This window comes from Poecilia reticulata, chromosome 10, assembly GCF_904066995.2.
Source record: "Poecilia reticulata chromosome 10, P_reticulata-male-v2, whole genome shotgun sequence".
In the NCBI taxonomy this organism is placed as follows: Eukaryota; Metazoa; Chordata; class Actinopteri; order Cyprinodontiformes; family Poeciliidae; genus Poecilia; species Poecilia reticulata.
In genome coordinates, this window is record NC_088839.1 from 18,483,861 (window position 1) to 18,498,371 (window position 14,511).

General features: G+C 37.2%; 1 protein-coding gene across 2 annotated transcripts in view; it reads left to right on the plus strand.

The window, feature by feature from the left end:
* klhl4 (kelch-like family member 4) overlaps positions 1–14,511 on the plus strand; it is a 38,259-nt gene that overhangs the window by 11,703 nt on the left and 12,045 nt on the right. For both annotated transcript variants that reach the window (XM_008420357.3, XM_081611599.1), the window contains 3 exons: positions 8,773–8,940; positions 10,912–11,048; positions 11,775–11,971. In XM_008420357.3, coding sequence (XP_008418579.1) covers positions 8,798–8,940; positions 10,912–11,048; positions 11,775–11,971 — 477 coding nt within the window. In that variant the 5' untranslated portion in view covers positions 8,773–8,797. The remainder of the gene's footprint in view (positions 1–8,772; positions 8,941–10,911; positions 11,049–11,774; positions 11,972–14,511) is intronic.

Sequence of the window (14,511 nt, forward strand, 5' to 3'; positions counted from 1 at the left end):
GACACGCTAATGGATTTTTTCCATTGAGTTAAAAGTGGATAGCAGGAAAGATTCATTGGATCATGTAACATGTCTCGGACCTATAAAAAGAGGTGGTAATGAAATCAGATGATTTATCCTTAGAGTAAGCCACAACTCTGTCCTGTTCGTGTGCTAAACGCTAGTGCAGCTTCAAACAAGGTTCAAATCTTTTAACAAATCCGTATGCTAAACCAATTTAGCTGCAATAAATCCCTTCCTTTGCCTGTAAATGTTGCATTTCTTCCACGCTTTTTCTTGTGATCCTACATCATCTTCGAGGAAGTAAACAGGTTGGAGATGTACCTGTGAGTGTCAGCCTGTTTGTGTGCATGCTGTCTAGCAGAACACTAAGAGCACCTCACAAGATAGATGAAAAGACCAAGTCTCCTTTTATCTTGGCTGTGACATTCGGAGGTGATTGGTCCTTAAGCTCTGCTGATTCCCCGTGTGCCTTTGTTCCATGCACCTGGTGATGAAATGAACAATGATGGTAAACCTGTCCCTTTGTTTTAGACAGAGCTCAGTGTGTATTGCCAAACTCATAGTCTGATGTTCTACAGTGAAAAATGTGTCAGTGTGGATTGAGTGAATGCCACAGGCAGTGGATGGTTGGGCTCCCTGAACTGAGCATGAATTATTCCGAGTTAAGATACGGCTTTAGAATCAACTCCACATTCTTCTCTTCATGTCGGCATAATTGGCAGATGTTCATGTTTTGGAGTCCCTGTGTGTGAAAAGGGCATGCATAAAAGATGTGCCTCACAGTGAAAATACGTAGCTCTCCGACTCCCAGGAACCTTGAGTTCGTGTTGGCCGGCGTATTTTGACAATTATACTGAATTATTGAAACATTTCTGTTCTATTGGATCATAAAATCCATCCTTGGGCTATGTACTCACTACAACACTAATATTAATTTATGTATTAAACAGTGCTAGGCTTTTAACAACCAAACAACACCAAATTGTTTTATTTCTCACATAAAACTAGGCAGTTTGGTAATTAGAGCGATTCAAAAGGCCATGCTTTTAAAATGCGAGGTTTTTGTAAAATGTAATAATAAGAACATCCTGTATAATACATCTTAAAAACAAATACATTAGGACAGTAAAGGGGACAACCTGGTTGCACAAATGTACATGTACAGTACATATTAATCCCATTTCAACACTTGGGTAAACACCAAACATCAGTTATAGTATTTTGAACATACAATAATTGTGGAAGAATTTATTTCAGATTATTGCTGATTGAATTCATTCAAAAACTAGAGTTTAAAGAGAGGTTACAAAATATTAAAAGCATTTCTTTGAACAAAGGTATCAGTCAGGAAAGTTGCCTAAGGTTCTTTTTTTTCTCCAGTTTTGAGCCAAAATATTCAGTGTCTGAGAACTAAAGATGAAAAGGAACTTTACTTTTCAATATCACAGCGTGTCCAAATGTGTGTACACAGATTAATAATGGAATTACTTTATCTGAAGAATCTTAAACTTTTGTGCTGACCCAGACGGAATATGAAACTAAATCGGATGTGAATAGGACTGTGCCCAAGAAATGTTTTCACAATTTCAGAAATTGTTGAAAAATAATGACATCAAAATGTGGAAGCCAGAGAGATTCCTTTAATAAATACTGATTGATTCAACAATTCAATGAAGCATTTGTCTTTAAATTCCCCCCCCCATTCTTATATCACAAAATAAGTTGGAAAAGTGTTTAAAACTCATAGTTTAAAACTCATAGTTTTCATGTTATCTAATTTTATTACATCATGAAAATCTAGCATTTTAGCAAGGATGTGTAAGGACTTGAAAGCTGCTGTATAGGTTTGGACCATTCAGAATGTAAAATAATAAAAAAATGTTTTCCAATATCAGCTCATCTATAGCTGTGTGTTGCATCAAGCTACTTTTAAATGCTGATCACGCCTCATGGAGACACAGCCGCTCAGTAACTGTAGCTTTGGTATAAACTCTCTCCATGTTGAGATGTATAACGCAAAGCCAAATTAGACCAGTGACTGTGTGACACATCATGGCTCACGCATTCATCTGTAGCTAAGCAGATGTGGATGGCACTGAGATATGTACATTTATTTACCTCACCAGCTGGGTGGCCCTAATACGTCTCACATCATAAATCCCTGACACGTAATTTGTCACAGTCTCTCAGGCTGAAACTAGAGTATGCTTCTGTTGCTTGTCAGAAAAAAACAAAAGTTCAGCTGTAGTTTGAAAATGTGTCAGTCATTTCTTGGTGTGTGTGTGCGTGTGTGTGTGCGTGTGCGTGTGTGTGCGTTTGTGTGTGGGTGTGTGTGTGCCTCTCCATAATTAGCTTCATTCATGAAGTTGCTATAAATAGACCCGTCCCATTAATGTGACTTTTAAAATCAAACTTGTTTCCTGCTTGTACATTTAATATTTCAAATTACTCTCAAGCTGAATTAACTGTTTAAAAGAAGGAAGATTCCCCTTTCAAGGGGGAATGCATTTAAAGATTCAGCTTTAAATGCAGAATATAGTTTAATGATGAATTAAGAATATGTTAACTAACCAAAATAACTGCATGGTAAAAATTGTCTTATGTTTACCTGGTACATGATTTATTTGGGGTTTAAATGGACATCATGTCAGTGCTTTGCAAAAGTTTTCCCTTTTCACATATTGTCACATTATAACCAGGTATTATAGAGATTTAATTAAAAGTTTATTTGATGGAAATACAAATTGGTTCATTATTCATATATGGATTAAAATTTTAACTTGGAGCATAGTAGCCACACCTCCTGAATCAATGCTAATAGTTTAAGAACTTTTCATAACAATTAAGGCTTTTTGTCGAATGTGTCTACCACCTGTGGACATCCAGAGACTAAATAATTTATTCTTTGTTATTAAACCCCCCCCCAAAAAACTCACGTCTAATTAGCTGCTGTCTGTGAGCAACAGTTTTCAAATTGTATCTGGCCCACAAGATAATTTCCTATGTTCACCATCATTACAGTGCTCACCAGTAATGCCACATATGTTTTAATATTCAGTTGAAGCTTTCAGCTTTATGATGTTTGATGATCATTGCTGTCCTGCTGAAAGGTGAAGCTCCACCTCAAACCCAAGTCTTTTGTGGCCTCTAACAGCTTTTCCCTCTAGCGCTACCCTGTATTTACCTCCATCTCTCTTTCTGTCTATCAAATCTGACCAACTTTTCTGTCCTTGGTGAAGAAAAGCTTCTCTGCAGCATGATGATACCACCACCATGGTTCACCAGTGGGAATGATGTGCTCAAGATAAACATAGATATAGATATACTAACAGGGGGGACCTTGTTTCTTTCTTTAAACAATGGCTATCTTCTTGCCAATCTGTACAATTTCAGACTCTCTGGTGTCCTGATAAAACATTTGTCCCGCCTGGGCTGTGGATCTCTGCTTTCATTTTAGGTGATGAATTGAACAGTGCTCTCGGAGATGTTCAAAGTTTGGAATATTGTATAACCTAACACAGCTTCAAACCTCTCCACAACATTATTCCTGATCTGCTTGTTGTGATCCTTGTTCTTGCTGATGCTTATTGCTCACTAACTGGTACCTAAAGACTTCACTGAACAGCTGGATTCGAACTGATATTGCATTACAGACAAGTGGACCCTTTGAACATAGTCAATGACTTCTGAAGGCACTTGGCTGTACTGGATATTATTTAGGAGTATCAGATTAAAGGGGCCTCATACCACACTTATAAACAGTGTGTATGAGTCCATTTAAGCAACATTGTTAAATTCTGCTCATAAACTGAAATGGGGTTCAAATCATTTCTGTGCTTTTTGTCCACCTTGTCCTTTTGTGTCCCTACCTGTACACTTATACTTGTTATATCCTCACGACTCTCATCCAAATAACCTCTTTGCAATGTTTGACAGAGAATATATGACCAAAGTTAACCTGAGTGGAATAGAAACCCTGACCTCTTGCACATAAACAGTAACAGAGGCTTGACTCAGCGTGTTGTTAGTTTGAATGATATCTCAATTCCCACTCCACCACCTTGGAAAAAGAAATACTACCACCTCTCCCCCTGTCAACAACAGTAATTGAGGTGTTTGTCGAATTATCACAGTGCCACAAAATTCACGTGTAACAGATCCTGCAGACAAAACAAGACGCTATACTTTGTAAATATCACTTTGTCTATTCTAATCTTAAATGGCATCTACATAGGTGATATTTTTTTTCTCAAATAAGCGTACAGTACTCGGATAACAAGGTCCCTAAAGCTAAAGATGACGAGAAACATGAAAACAGTCTTTGTCTTTCTGAAACAAAGGTTTAAAGTGTGGTGAATGGAAATACAGCCACATTAATGCTGGACACATCCATCAGACATATTCTGTTCAAATATGGATGAGTCAATTTCTCCTCGCAGTGAAACTAATTCTAGGAAAGTAATCCATGGCTCTGTTTTCTATTAATTTATTAGTAGAGGCCATGGCTTTATTTAAACAGTGTCCCACGGCACATTAGAAATGAAATCAGGAGGCTGGGATGAGGATGTAAAACACAACATGAAAGAATAGAATAAAAATGTGGCTCCATCTTCAACAGAGATGAAAAGATACTTTAAAAAAAATCACTTGGTTCATAATGATGATTAGAAATTAGAGAATAGGCTAAAGATGATTCAAGCACATTTGTGATCCCAAACCATAAAAATGAAAATGTTAAATATAATAACTTAATAAAATTATTTTCTAAATTTTTGTGTCAGGTTGATCTAATGAATGACCATAAAATTAGAACTTACAAAAAGCGAATAAAAGATAGTCATTTGATCTCATTTTGATTATTAATACATAATCAAACTAAATCATGACATCAATAGTTTCCTTTGAACTCTAAAAGCTTGCTTTTTAAATCTTTAAGGAGACTGATGTAACTCTGCACAATAGTGCCCCTTGCTAAATTTCTTTGACAGAGAAAAATGATTTAGCCTTTCAGTTCTCCTCTTAAGTTTATTTAAATGTTTTTGTCTTGTCTTGTTTTATTTTACTCCTCCTCATTAATGATGATATTTTACATTGTTCCAAATATTGATTAATTTAGTCTTAATATTAGCATTCAAATAATAAAAAAAGGCTTCCTATAATATATTCATATTTGGTACAATCTGTATGTACAACTTTAGCTATAACACTGCATATTAAAATGCTTATGCACTAACTTTGACAGTCTAATGGTGATGACAGACCCATTCTCTATGCAAGTTAACGTGCCAGCAGCAAAGAGCTTTCTGCTAAGATCTGCACATTTTCCCTTTGCAGAACGCCTCCAAACCCCCAGCGCACACGTTCATGAGTCTTTCTGTCTTTGTGAAGATCCTCATTGACATAATGCATCCTCTAGCTGCAGACCCCTGGTGTAAAATACGTTGCAGTCTTTCTCTGAATTTGGTTGCAGCCATTTGCAGTTTTGGTCAGGGCTACTGTTGAAGATCTGCAAGGTCATAGACAGACAGACAGACAGACAGAGCCAAGCGGTACACAAACAATTTCAGAAGAATCTGGAATTAGAACATCTAGAATTTTTATGAAAGACATAGCTCTATTCCTGCTCACTTTCAGATCATTGAAAGTAGAAAGCATGTTGGAGCATGTTTGAAGATTACTGCCCAAACATTTTGACAAGCTAATGAAATGCTGGGAGAATATAATACTATCAGACTAGACTGAGGTTTAACTCTCTGGAAATCATTGCATGCACAATGTTTAGAAGAATAATGGCATTGCACATCACCCCAAAACCACCAAACAAGCAATGCAGTTTGGAGAAGGGAACATCGTGGTGTGGCCTGTCAGTCAGCTCATGGCTCTGGCTACCTTCATATGATTGATGGAAGGATGATTGAGATATGCACAAGAAGGGTATTTTAAGATTAGACAGTGATCCCAAATGCAAATAACAAAAATCACTTCAATTCCATTGAAATCTAAGAAAAGGAAGACAGGAGGACCCCAGAGACTCCAGGTTTGAAGACATATTTTGTGAAAGATTTGGTCAAAATCACACCTGAGCAGTGCAAGTTACTAGTTTCCTCTTACAGGACATGTCTTGAGGATTTTATTACCGAAACAACATTTTATGTTAAGTACCTATTCCCTGTGCCAAACTATGTAATTACCCATAACTTTATTGCTAAGATTTTTTTTTATTTTGGGCACTGATCGACTCCAAGTGTAACTTTCAAGTTAATACGTCAATTAGAAATATATTTACTGAGAAAATTGTTGATGTCTTTTGGTGTATATAAGGATATACAGAGAGAACATTTTAAACATCATGAGCATTTGTCTGATCTACTCCCCAGATCAAGTTGCTATAGTCAGTGAGTTTTTCTCTCAACACAGAGCCCAATGGTAGAAGAGTGATTGTCAAAGTACAGAGGCTGAAAGATTTCATGAAAGACACAGATTTGGCACATGATGCAAGAAGTTCTTTAGGAATTTTTGGATTCTAAACCCAGCTGAAGCTGCTTAGTGGCCTTCAGGGAAAAATGGCTGCTATAATCCATTTTGAAAGATACACTTCCCATTTGGGCCCGCCAGGCAAGACGTTCCCTCTTGTAGAAAGATGGAACTGATACTGCTTGGAAAAAGACTGAGATTTTAAGCAACAGCAATCTGCTACAGCAATCTTGGCAATGCAAATGGACATATTATGTCCTTGAAGATATAAAATCGTAATGCACCAATGTGTTATTATTCCTGAACTTTGGATTTGTTTGAATCTTGTGGTAGAATGAGCACATGGTGATTTTGGAAAACAGACTTGAAAGAGGTTTCTCACCCTGAAAAAGTGTAAAATACAGCAAATTATCATCCTCACTTGCACAGCCTGAGATAAGCAGTGTCATTTGAACATCTCTGCTGCAGTGAGTAACATTATGGTGAGAAACCTCTAAAAGGTGTGAAGACCAAATGGCAGGTTTTCAGGTAACATATGCTGTTTGGCATAAAATCTGCTCAGAGATAATGTGCAATAGTAAAAAAAATATATGTCTTCTATTTTGGTTTAGATTTTTTAGACCAATTTATTTATTCGTTTGGCTTATACATAGCCAGTTAACTTTTTTATGGGCTCTCACATATTTGGGGAATTGCTGAGTAATATGGTCATGTGCTTGAGCCGCACTGTCCCAAAAGCAGTTACTTTATTGCAAGGTGTTTTGGAGTTTTAGTGCCTTAATAAAATTGGGCTATACCTCTGATGAGCAGCTCACTACTAGGAGCACAATATACACCTCGGCGCAAATTTACGGCTCCCCTGAACGTGGTACCAAAGCAATTAGTGTCGGAGAGATTGGTAGGCATGAAAAAGCCCTACAGCATGCCTTGGAGCCAATAGAAAAGCAATGGATCTGTTTTATGGCCCAATTGCTTATTCAGTCTTGTTTGGTGTTCCTTTGCGAGACTCTAGAGTCAGTGGGGAATACACAGTCAGGGCAATAAATTACTTTTGGATTTAGCATAAAGTCACCCAATAAAGATTAGACTATAGGGTACTGCAATGACTGCAGAACAACATTAACCAATCCCTGAGGAGCCATATCATTGCTTTTGGTAAAGAAAAAAAAAAAAAAAACGTCAAATGTTTGAAGCCACACTTTAAGACAGCGTGTTAAACGGGACATCAATAGGAGCCCTAACCCACTCCATCTTTACTGCGGTATAAATCTCTGTGTGCCAATACATTTTGCTGCCATGCATTACAGTTTGGATTTGCAGTTTGCTTCTATTGACAAATCTGTAATTTAACCAGTTAAAGCAGCTTTCATATCAGTGCATGAGAGGCGATAAATATGGGCACAAAGTGTTGCTTCAACCAGCAAAAATTTACTATTTTCTTGTCACTTCTTGTTACTATTTTGTTATCAACCTTTGCACAGCAAAAAGTCCATGAGATGATGGGAATTTCTTCTGGAGAGACAGCTCGGTTGTTTATGTAGCTTAGCAAACAACCTGAAATGTCAATGAACACACTTTCTCTGTGAAGGACACCAGAGTGACGGGGTTGCATTATTTTCCACGAGTGTGAGGGATTACTTGGATGCCTGTAAAACAGCGTGTAATCTAGCAGCCTGTGGGGACTGGGGCACTCAGCCTCGCCACAATGTTGCAAGAGACAGACTGGTTCGCTTGTTAAGTCCCTGTTTTCTATGGAAGACACACACTCACACAAACATGCTGCAGATACACACGGGAACAGCAAATAGGAGTTTACATTCTGTCTGGATCCTGGTGCAAAGATAGGGGAGCTTTCTTGTCTCATTGGACGATGCACTTAGCTATCTCCTCATGTACAGAATTTATACATAAGAGTTTTAGTTCCAGCTTAGCACAGCACGGAAGATAGATTTGTCCTGCAGGGAAAAGGATTCAGGGGTGTCGTGTGCCAAACTAAGCTTCTCTTTTTGCTTATCTTTATGTGTACAGCCACTGGCTTCTTGTTTATTCTCAGACGGGATAAATCATTCATCTAATTAATTTCTCTGAATTAAAATTTCCAAACTGATTTGTCTTTATTCTCACATGCCTCTCAAGACTGATTATAATAGTTTGCTATTATATTTTATTTCATTTACGTAGTGCTTTTAAATTTAGCAGAGGTAATGTCATCTCTTTAGTTTCTCACTGCATGCGATGTCAGATCATAATCCGGAAGTCTGGGGTAATGAATCTCTTGTATCTTGTTTTCCACAGGTTGGTTCTGAGCAATTTGTCCAGAATGAACACCAACTCCTCCGATGAATTTTTCCAGGCCACAAATCATGCAGAGCAGACGTTCCGTAAAATGGAGACCTACCTCCAGCACAAACAGCTGTGTGACGTGCTGCTGATAGCAGGGGATCACAAGATACCGGCTCATAGGTTGGTGTTTGTGCTTCTGCCTGCTTTCATTTCATTAATTAGTCCTGCATCTGCTATAGATTAGAGGTGAAGCTGCCAGTCTCTGTGAGGTTCATTAAACTAGTGAAGGGTGTGCTAAAGCTTTGGCCTGGCTCGTAGTTTGCAACACACTTGGATAATTCAAAAAGAGTAATTGGATTATGTTTGAAATGCAATGCATACATAATTGTACAACTGCACTGATCAAAGATTCAGAAATAGTTCTGATTTACTGCTCTCACCAATACCAATTTTTTCCAATTCCAATTTGTCTTAAGAAACAAAATGCTGCTAAAACCGATTATGTATTTTTAGAGCACAGCTTGTTTTGTACCAAAGCTTTTCTTTGACAAAAAGTAACCAACACTGCAAAAAAATGAAATGGTGATGGTGTGAAATAACAAGCACCCCATCAAAGAGCAAGGTCTTGCTCTTTGATGGAGTAGCCTAAATGAACAGCCAAACAGCATTTGTGCTTCCTCTGACTTTATTTTAAGCCATTGACAGACACTAAAAATAGGATCTTCCCTCAAAAACAACGGGCTTACTGACAAGTGTTGACTAGTACAACTTGGAATGTTACATTAAGGAAAGGAAAAATATCAGAAATTTGTGTAAGTGGTCAAGCTCACGATTAATCAATTCCTGTCAGCCTTCGTCTTCTTGGTGCATCCTTGAATAACAAACTTGAAAACTTCCTGCTTTACTGGCTTGTTTCTACATTTATGCTGCTGTGATCTGAGTACACCCTCTGCCAATTCTTATTGCTGCTGATGCAAAGAAAAGCTGCGCTCCACTGCACAGAGGTGTCAATATTTGTCCACTGTAGTAACTGAAGTGAACAGATCACATGATGTACTCTGAATAGCAAGGGGCTCTTTCTGATCAGATTAGTCTATATGCCAGTTTGTATTTTGTTTCCTCATCCAATCAGAAAAAAAGATTTTCTCATATGCTAACTGTTTTCAGCACCTGCTCATCTTTATTCATGTTTAATGTGAAGATACAATTTAGGAATCAAAACATTGTTGCCAGAGGTTATAGTTTTACTATTAGGCCGTCTGATCTTTCCGACTATTGAAATGAGGTCAATACTTCACACAAGTACTTTTTCACATTTTGTCACCTTAGAACCACAAACTAATGTTATTAATGTTAAATAGAGCATAATTTTCTAATTGAATCAAAGAGATACACGTTGTTCAATATTGTAAAATGTGTGCCACTGATTTGCACAGACACCCATAAGTCAATCATTTATACAATCACATTCATTACAATTATATCTGCAAGCCTTTTGGGGAATGTGGCAGTAAAAAACCTCACATCCAGTGATGAAGAGAATCTGTGAAAAGTACTGCAGCCATATGTCCTACCTTTGGTCTCACCTGACCAGAGCACACATGTTTGCTGTGTCCCTTTCGCAGGCAACTACACTTTTCTCAATAACTGGCAATCTTGTCAGGAGGAGCAGGTACATAATATGGATGATGGATAATTTTTCTTACACTTCACAATTATGTTCTTTTTTATATTCATACTTTATATAAAATTTAGTAGACTGAAGTTTAGGGTGTATGGTGAAAAGTGCTATTGTGAGGATTATATCTGCCTGCAGAAATAAGGATTGCTGTTGGGATTGTGTAATGTAATCATTCACCGACTAAGTAGACTTATATAGTAGAAGGGAATTTCTTAGTGACCTTGAAAGGCATAAAACCACTCAAGCAGCATCAGCACAGCGGGAAACATCGGACAGTAGCTACATGATATACGGTAATTACTTTAACAGAACATGATCAGATAAACTCTAAAGATTTGCTTTCATATAAAGTGCAAAGCTACACTTGAAGAAACACAGTCTTTACATTTTACCCTATCCACGTTTCCCAGCAGACACGGAAACCTATGAAGAAAACCCAGCTAAACGCATTTTCTCCCCCCTCATGGCAGGCTCGTCTTAAGCGCAGTTTCGGACTACTTTGCTGCTATGTTTACCAGCGATGTGAGAGAGGCAAAGCAAGAGGAGATAAAGATGGAGGGAGTGGATCCGGAGGCCCTCAGATCACTGGTACATTTTGCATACACTGGTGAGTGCCTATAAAGGAATTCACTGACTTTTATATGATTTTTATGAGACCTCTGTAATCCTGCATGATTAAAATGGATCAATAAGGTAATTCAACAATTGGCTTGCAAAGTGAGAATAACTTCAAGATCTTTTTTTTTTCATTTTGACAGACAAATGGGCTCTAATAAATCTTCTGCAATGTGCAGGAAATAAATTTTCTTAACATCACTTTGCTAAGAAATAACTTAAACAATGTCTATAGAACCTCAAGTGGGTGTGTTTTGCTTTTAAGCATTTATTCACATAAAAATTTATAATCCTTTAGATTTGTCTATGACTCCACAAACAAAGCAGCATATTTAAGGTGTTGCCTTTAAATACACAGATGTGCCTCCAAATACATTAAGTGGGGGCAAAAACTTAGAAAGGCATGGCATCATTGTTTAAATTGTTTTAGGCTGAATTTATGCAAACTTCTTTAATTAAAATAGTAATAAAAATGTAATTCCTTTTCTTAATTATGGCCTTCAGGCAACTATAAATGATTTTGGCAATCTTAATTTGTCTTAGAAAATATTGTATCTTTTTCATTTATTGTGTCCAAATATGTTTCAATTGTACATTTACTGTGGAAAGGTTGCGTACCCATTCCTTTAGCACAAACTGCTTTCACCAGTATTCTTATTTATTATGGGAATATTCTGCCATGAAATATGATGTTGATGTCTATGTCATGACATTACAGGCGTCCTTGAGCTGAAAGAGGAGACCATTGAAAGCTTACTGGCGGCAGCATGCCTCCTCCAGCTTTCACAAGTCATCCAGGTCTGCTGCAGCTTCCTCATGAAGCAGCTTCATCCGTCCAACTGCCTTGGGATACGATCCTTTGCAGACGCCCAAGGCTGTGTCGACCTGCTGAACGTGGCTCACAACTACACCATGGTAGGATGGTAAACAGAGCTACATCGCTATTATGTGGTGAACTGAATTATTCATTTTGCAGTAAGGGTCTTTACTGCAGGGATGCACACGGTCAGATACAGCAATAAAAACTATAAACCGGAGTTTAATGTGGTAAATAAACCAAACCAAGATGGGCTTTTTTTCTAACATTAACTCTGAAGACTACTACTTCAATTAAATGTCCTTTTTTATATATACAAGATATACTCTAAGTGAGTTTTCAATGCAGTTCTGAATTGTGTGGTCCTTATTTATTTTTTCTTTCACATAAAAATCAATTCTGTGCACAAAGTTTATGATGCAAATGGATTTGTTTATAGATTAGCTAATTTAAATATTTTCTGCAACAGAATCAAGCACTGGTACCTTGGTTATTTACATCTCATAATTTAAGCGGCTGGTATTTGGACGAGGGAATATAATAGAAACGGAATAATTTCACGCTTTAACTTTATGTAATTGAGTTGTATGCTGTCAGAGCTGCACCGCCATGTGAGCCATTTCCATCTACTTCTGCAAGGAATATTTGCACTGGATTAAGATTCAGCCACATATCCGTTTTTTCTTTCCAGCCATGCAGAAATGACAGAATGATGCAGGCGTTATCTCCTAAAGGACATCTGCTCGCTCGGTTTACATAGCCTCCGTCTGAGTCCAGGAGGTTAATCTAATCATCAAACTGCACAAGAGGTCCAGCTTCCTGTTCAATGACTTCAGTAATGAGAAGGGAGAGCTGTGGACTTCCTGGTTACACCATCCGCTGCATTCTGAGTGGACTGAGTTGTGTTTTGATAAGCTCGGCTTCCCTGTTTGAGCAAAAACAGCCAAGCCTCTAACATCCTTCCTTTATGAAACTCTTTTATATTTTATGGTAGAAAACATGCAGATATATAGATATATTTTTAATCATTAGTCAGTATTTTAGAGCTCAACACTTATCACTCTTGCTTATCACTTCAGGTTGAAATCATATTTTAAGGCCTTGCAAAAGTATTAATATCACATTCTGTCATGTTCAAACCCCAAACTTCAGTTTTCTTTAATTGAAATTTTGTGATTGACCAACAGAAAGTATAGACCTGAAGTGAGAGAAAGCTCAACACGTTTTGGTATGTTACATAAATATTCAGTCCCCTAATGCCTTTTAATAAAATGCCACCAATTGACTTTAAAAGTAACCTAAGCAGAGCACATTTGTTTGTGTTTTATTGTCAATATAAATACAGCTGATCTATGTAAGACTCAGATGTTATTTTTCGAGAACATTGGTGACCAGAGAACACAGAAAACAGGTCTGGTGAAACACTGAAGAGAGGTTTATTCCAGGGTTTTGTTGTAAAACAATATCCCAGACAGAAAGTGCAATGCAAAGACTTGCTTTCCCACCTAAACTGAAAGGCCAAGCAACAAGAGTCTTAAAGCATGTTTCCACTAAAGAAACTTTTTCCAGGAAACATGGCTTTCTGGAGCTATTATTACTCCGTTGCATTTTAACTGCAGTTGCCAGTGTTAAAATTAATGACCAAGTTAGAGATTTTTTTCAGAAAAATTCCCTGGTAGGGTTAGTATTTTTCCACAAGATTGCTAAAACTTTCAAAATGGTACTTTTTCATATCCGTTTAAAATAGTCTGAAGCTCATACTTCACTTATACTCTCTTAGCTTTAACTTTATAAATATCTGTTAACAGCTGTCTATGCCAACAAGAAGGCATACATTCTATTTCCAGAGTAAAATTTTGGTACTTAAGACCATTTAGAGACAAAGGCATACATAAAAACAACTACACCCCTGTGGATCATTTACAGATTTTTAAGAAACCACATGTTGTTGTTGTTGCTTCAACTCAGTGTGTGTGGTTAATGTTCCTATGGAAACACACCCAACCTCTATTTATTAAATACTTCTATAAATATGGTTAACATTTTGCATCATTTACCCTTTTAATCACTGCTTTCATTTGCTCTAAAACAAAAACACCTAGATAGAATATATTGATATTTGTAATACACCAAAATAAAAACATTAAAAAAATAAAATAAAAAAATCAAGATCCTATTACTTTTACAAGATTCTGTAGTCCGAATGTTCTCCCTAAATAATTAAAAAAACTCCTTCCTCCCATTACACTTTTACTGATTAGTCGCGCGAGAACCATAAACTCTTTCTCCCTGCTGATCTTGTTTACCAGGAAGATAACAAGAGGAGCAATTAAGGACAAAACATCTTAAATGACCAAACGGCAAACTTGATTTAGCTTTCAGTTTTATATTCACCTGTGTTAAACACGCAAGCAGAAATAACCCATCTAAAGTGGCATCAAAGGCTTGGCTGAACTTTCTTCCTCGGCTTTACCAGCACAAATCAATACATGCTCCTCATTTCATTAAGCCTCTCTGTGCAAAGCCTCTAAAACCTGCTCTCATAATGATTGGATCAAGTAACTGTAATTTGTTGCAAGTTGATGATCAATAGCTTGGTTGTTCTTTTTAATTTGCGGGCATTCACTCTAAAGTGAGC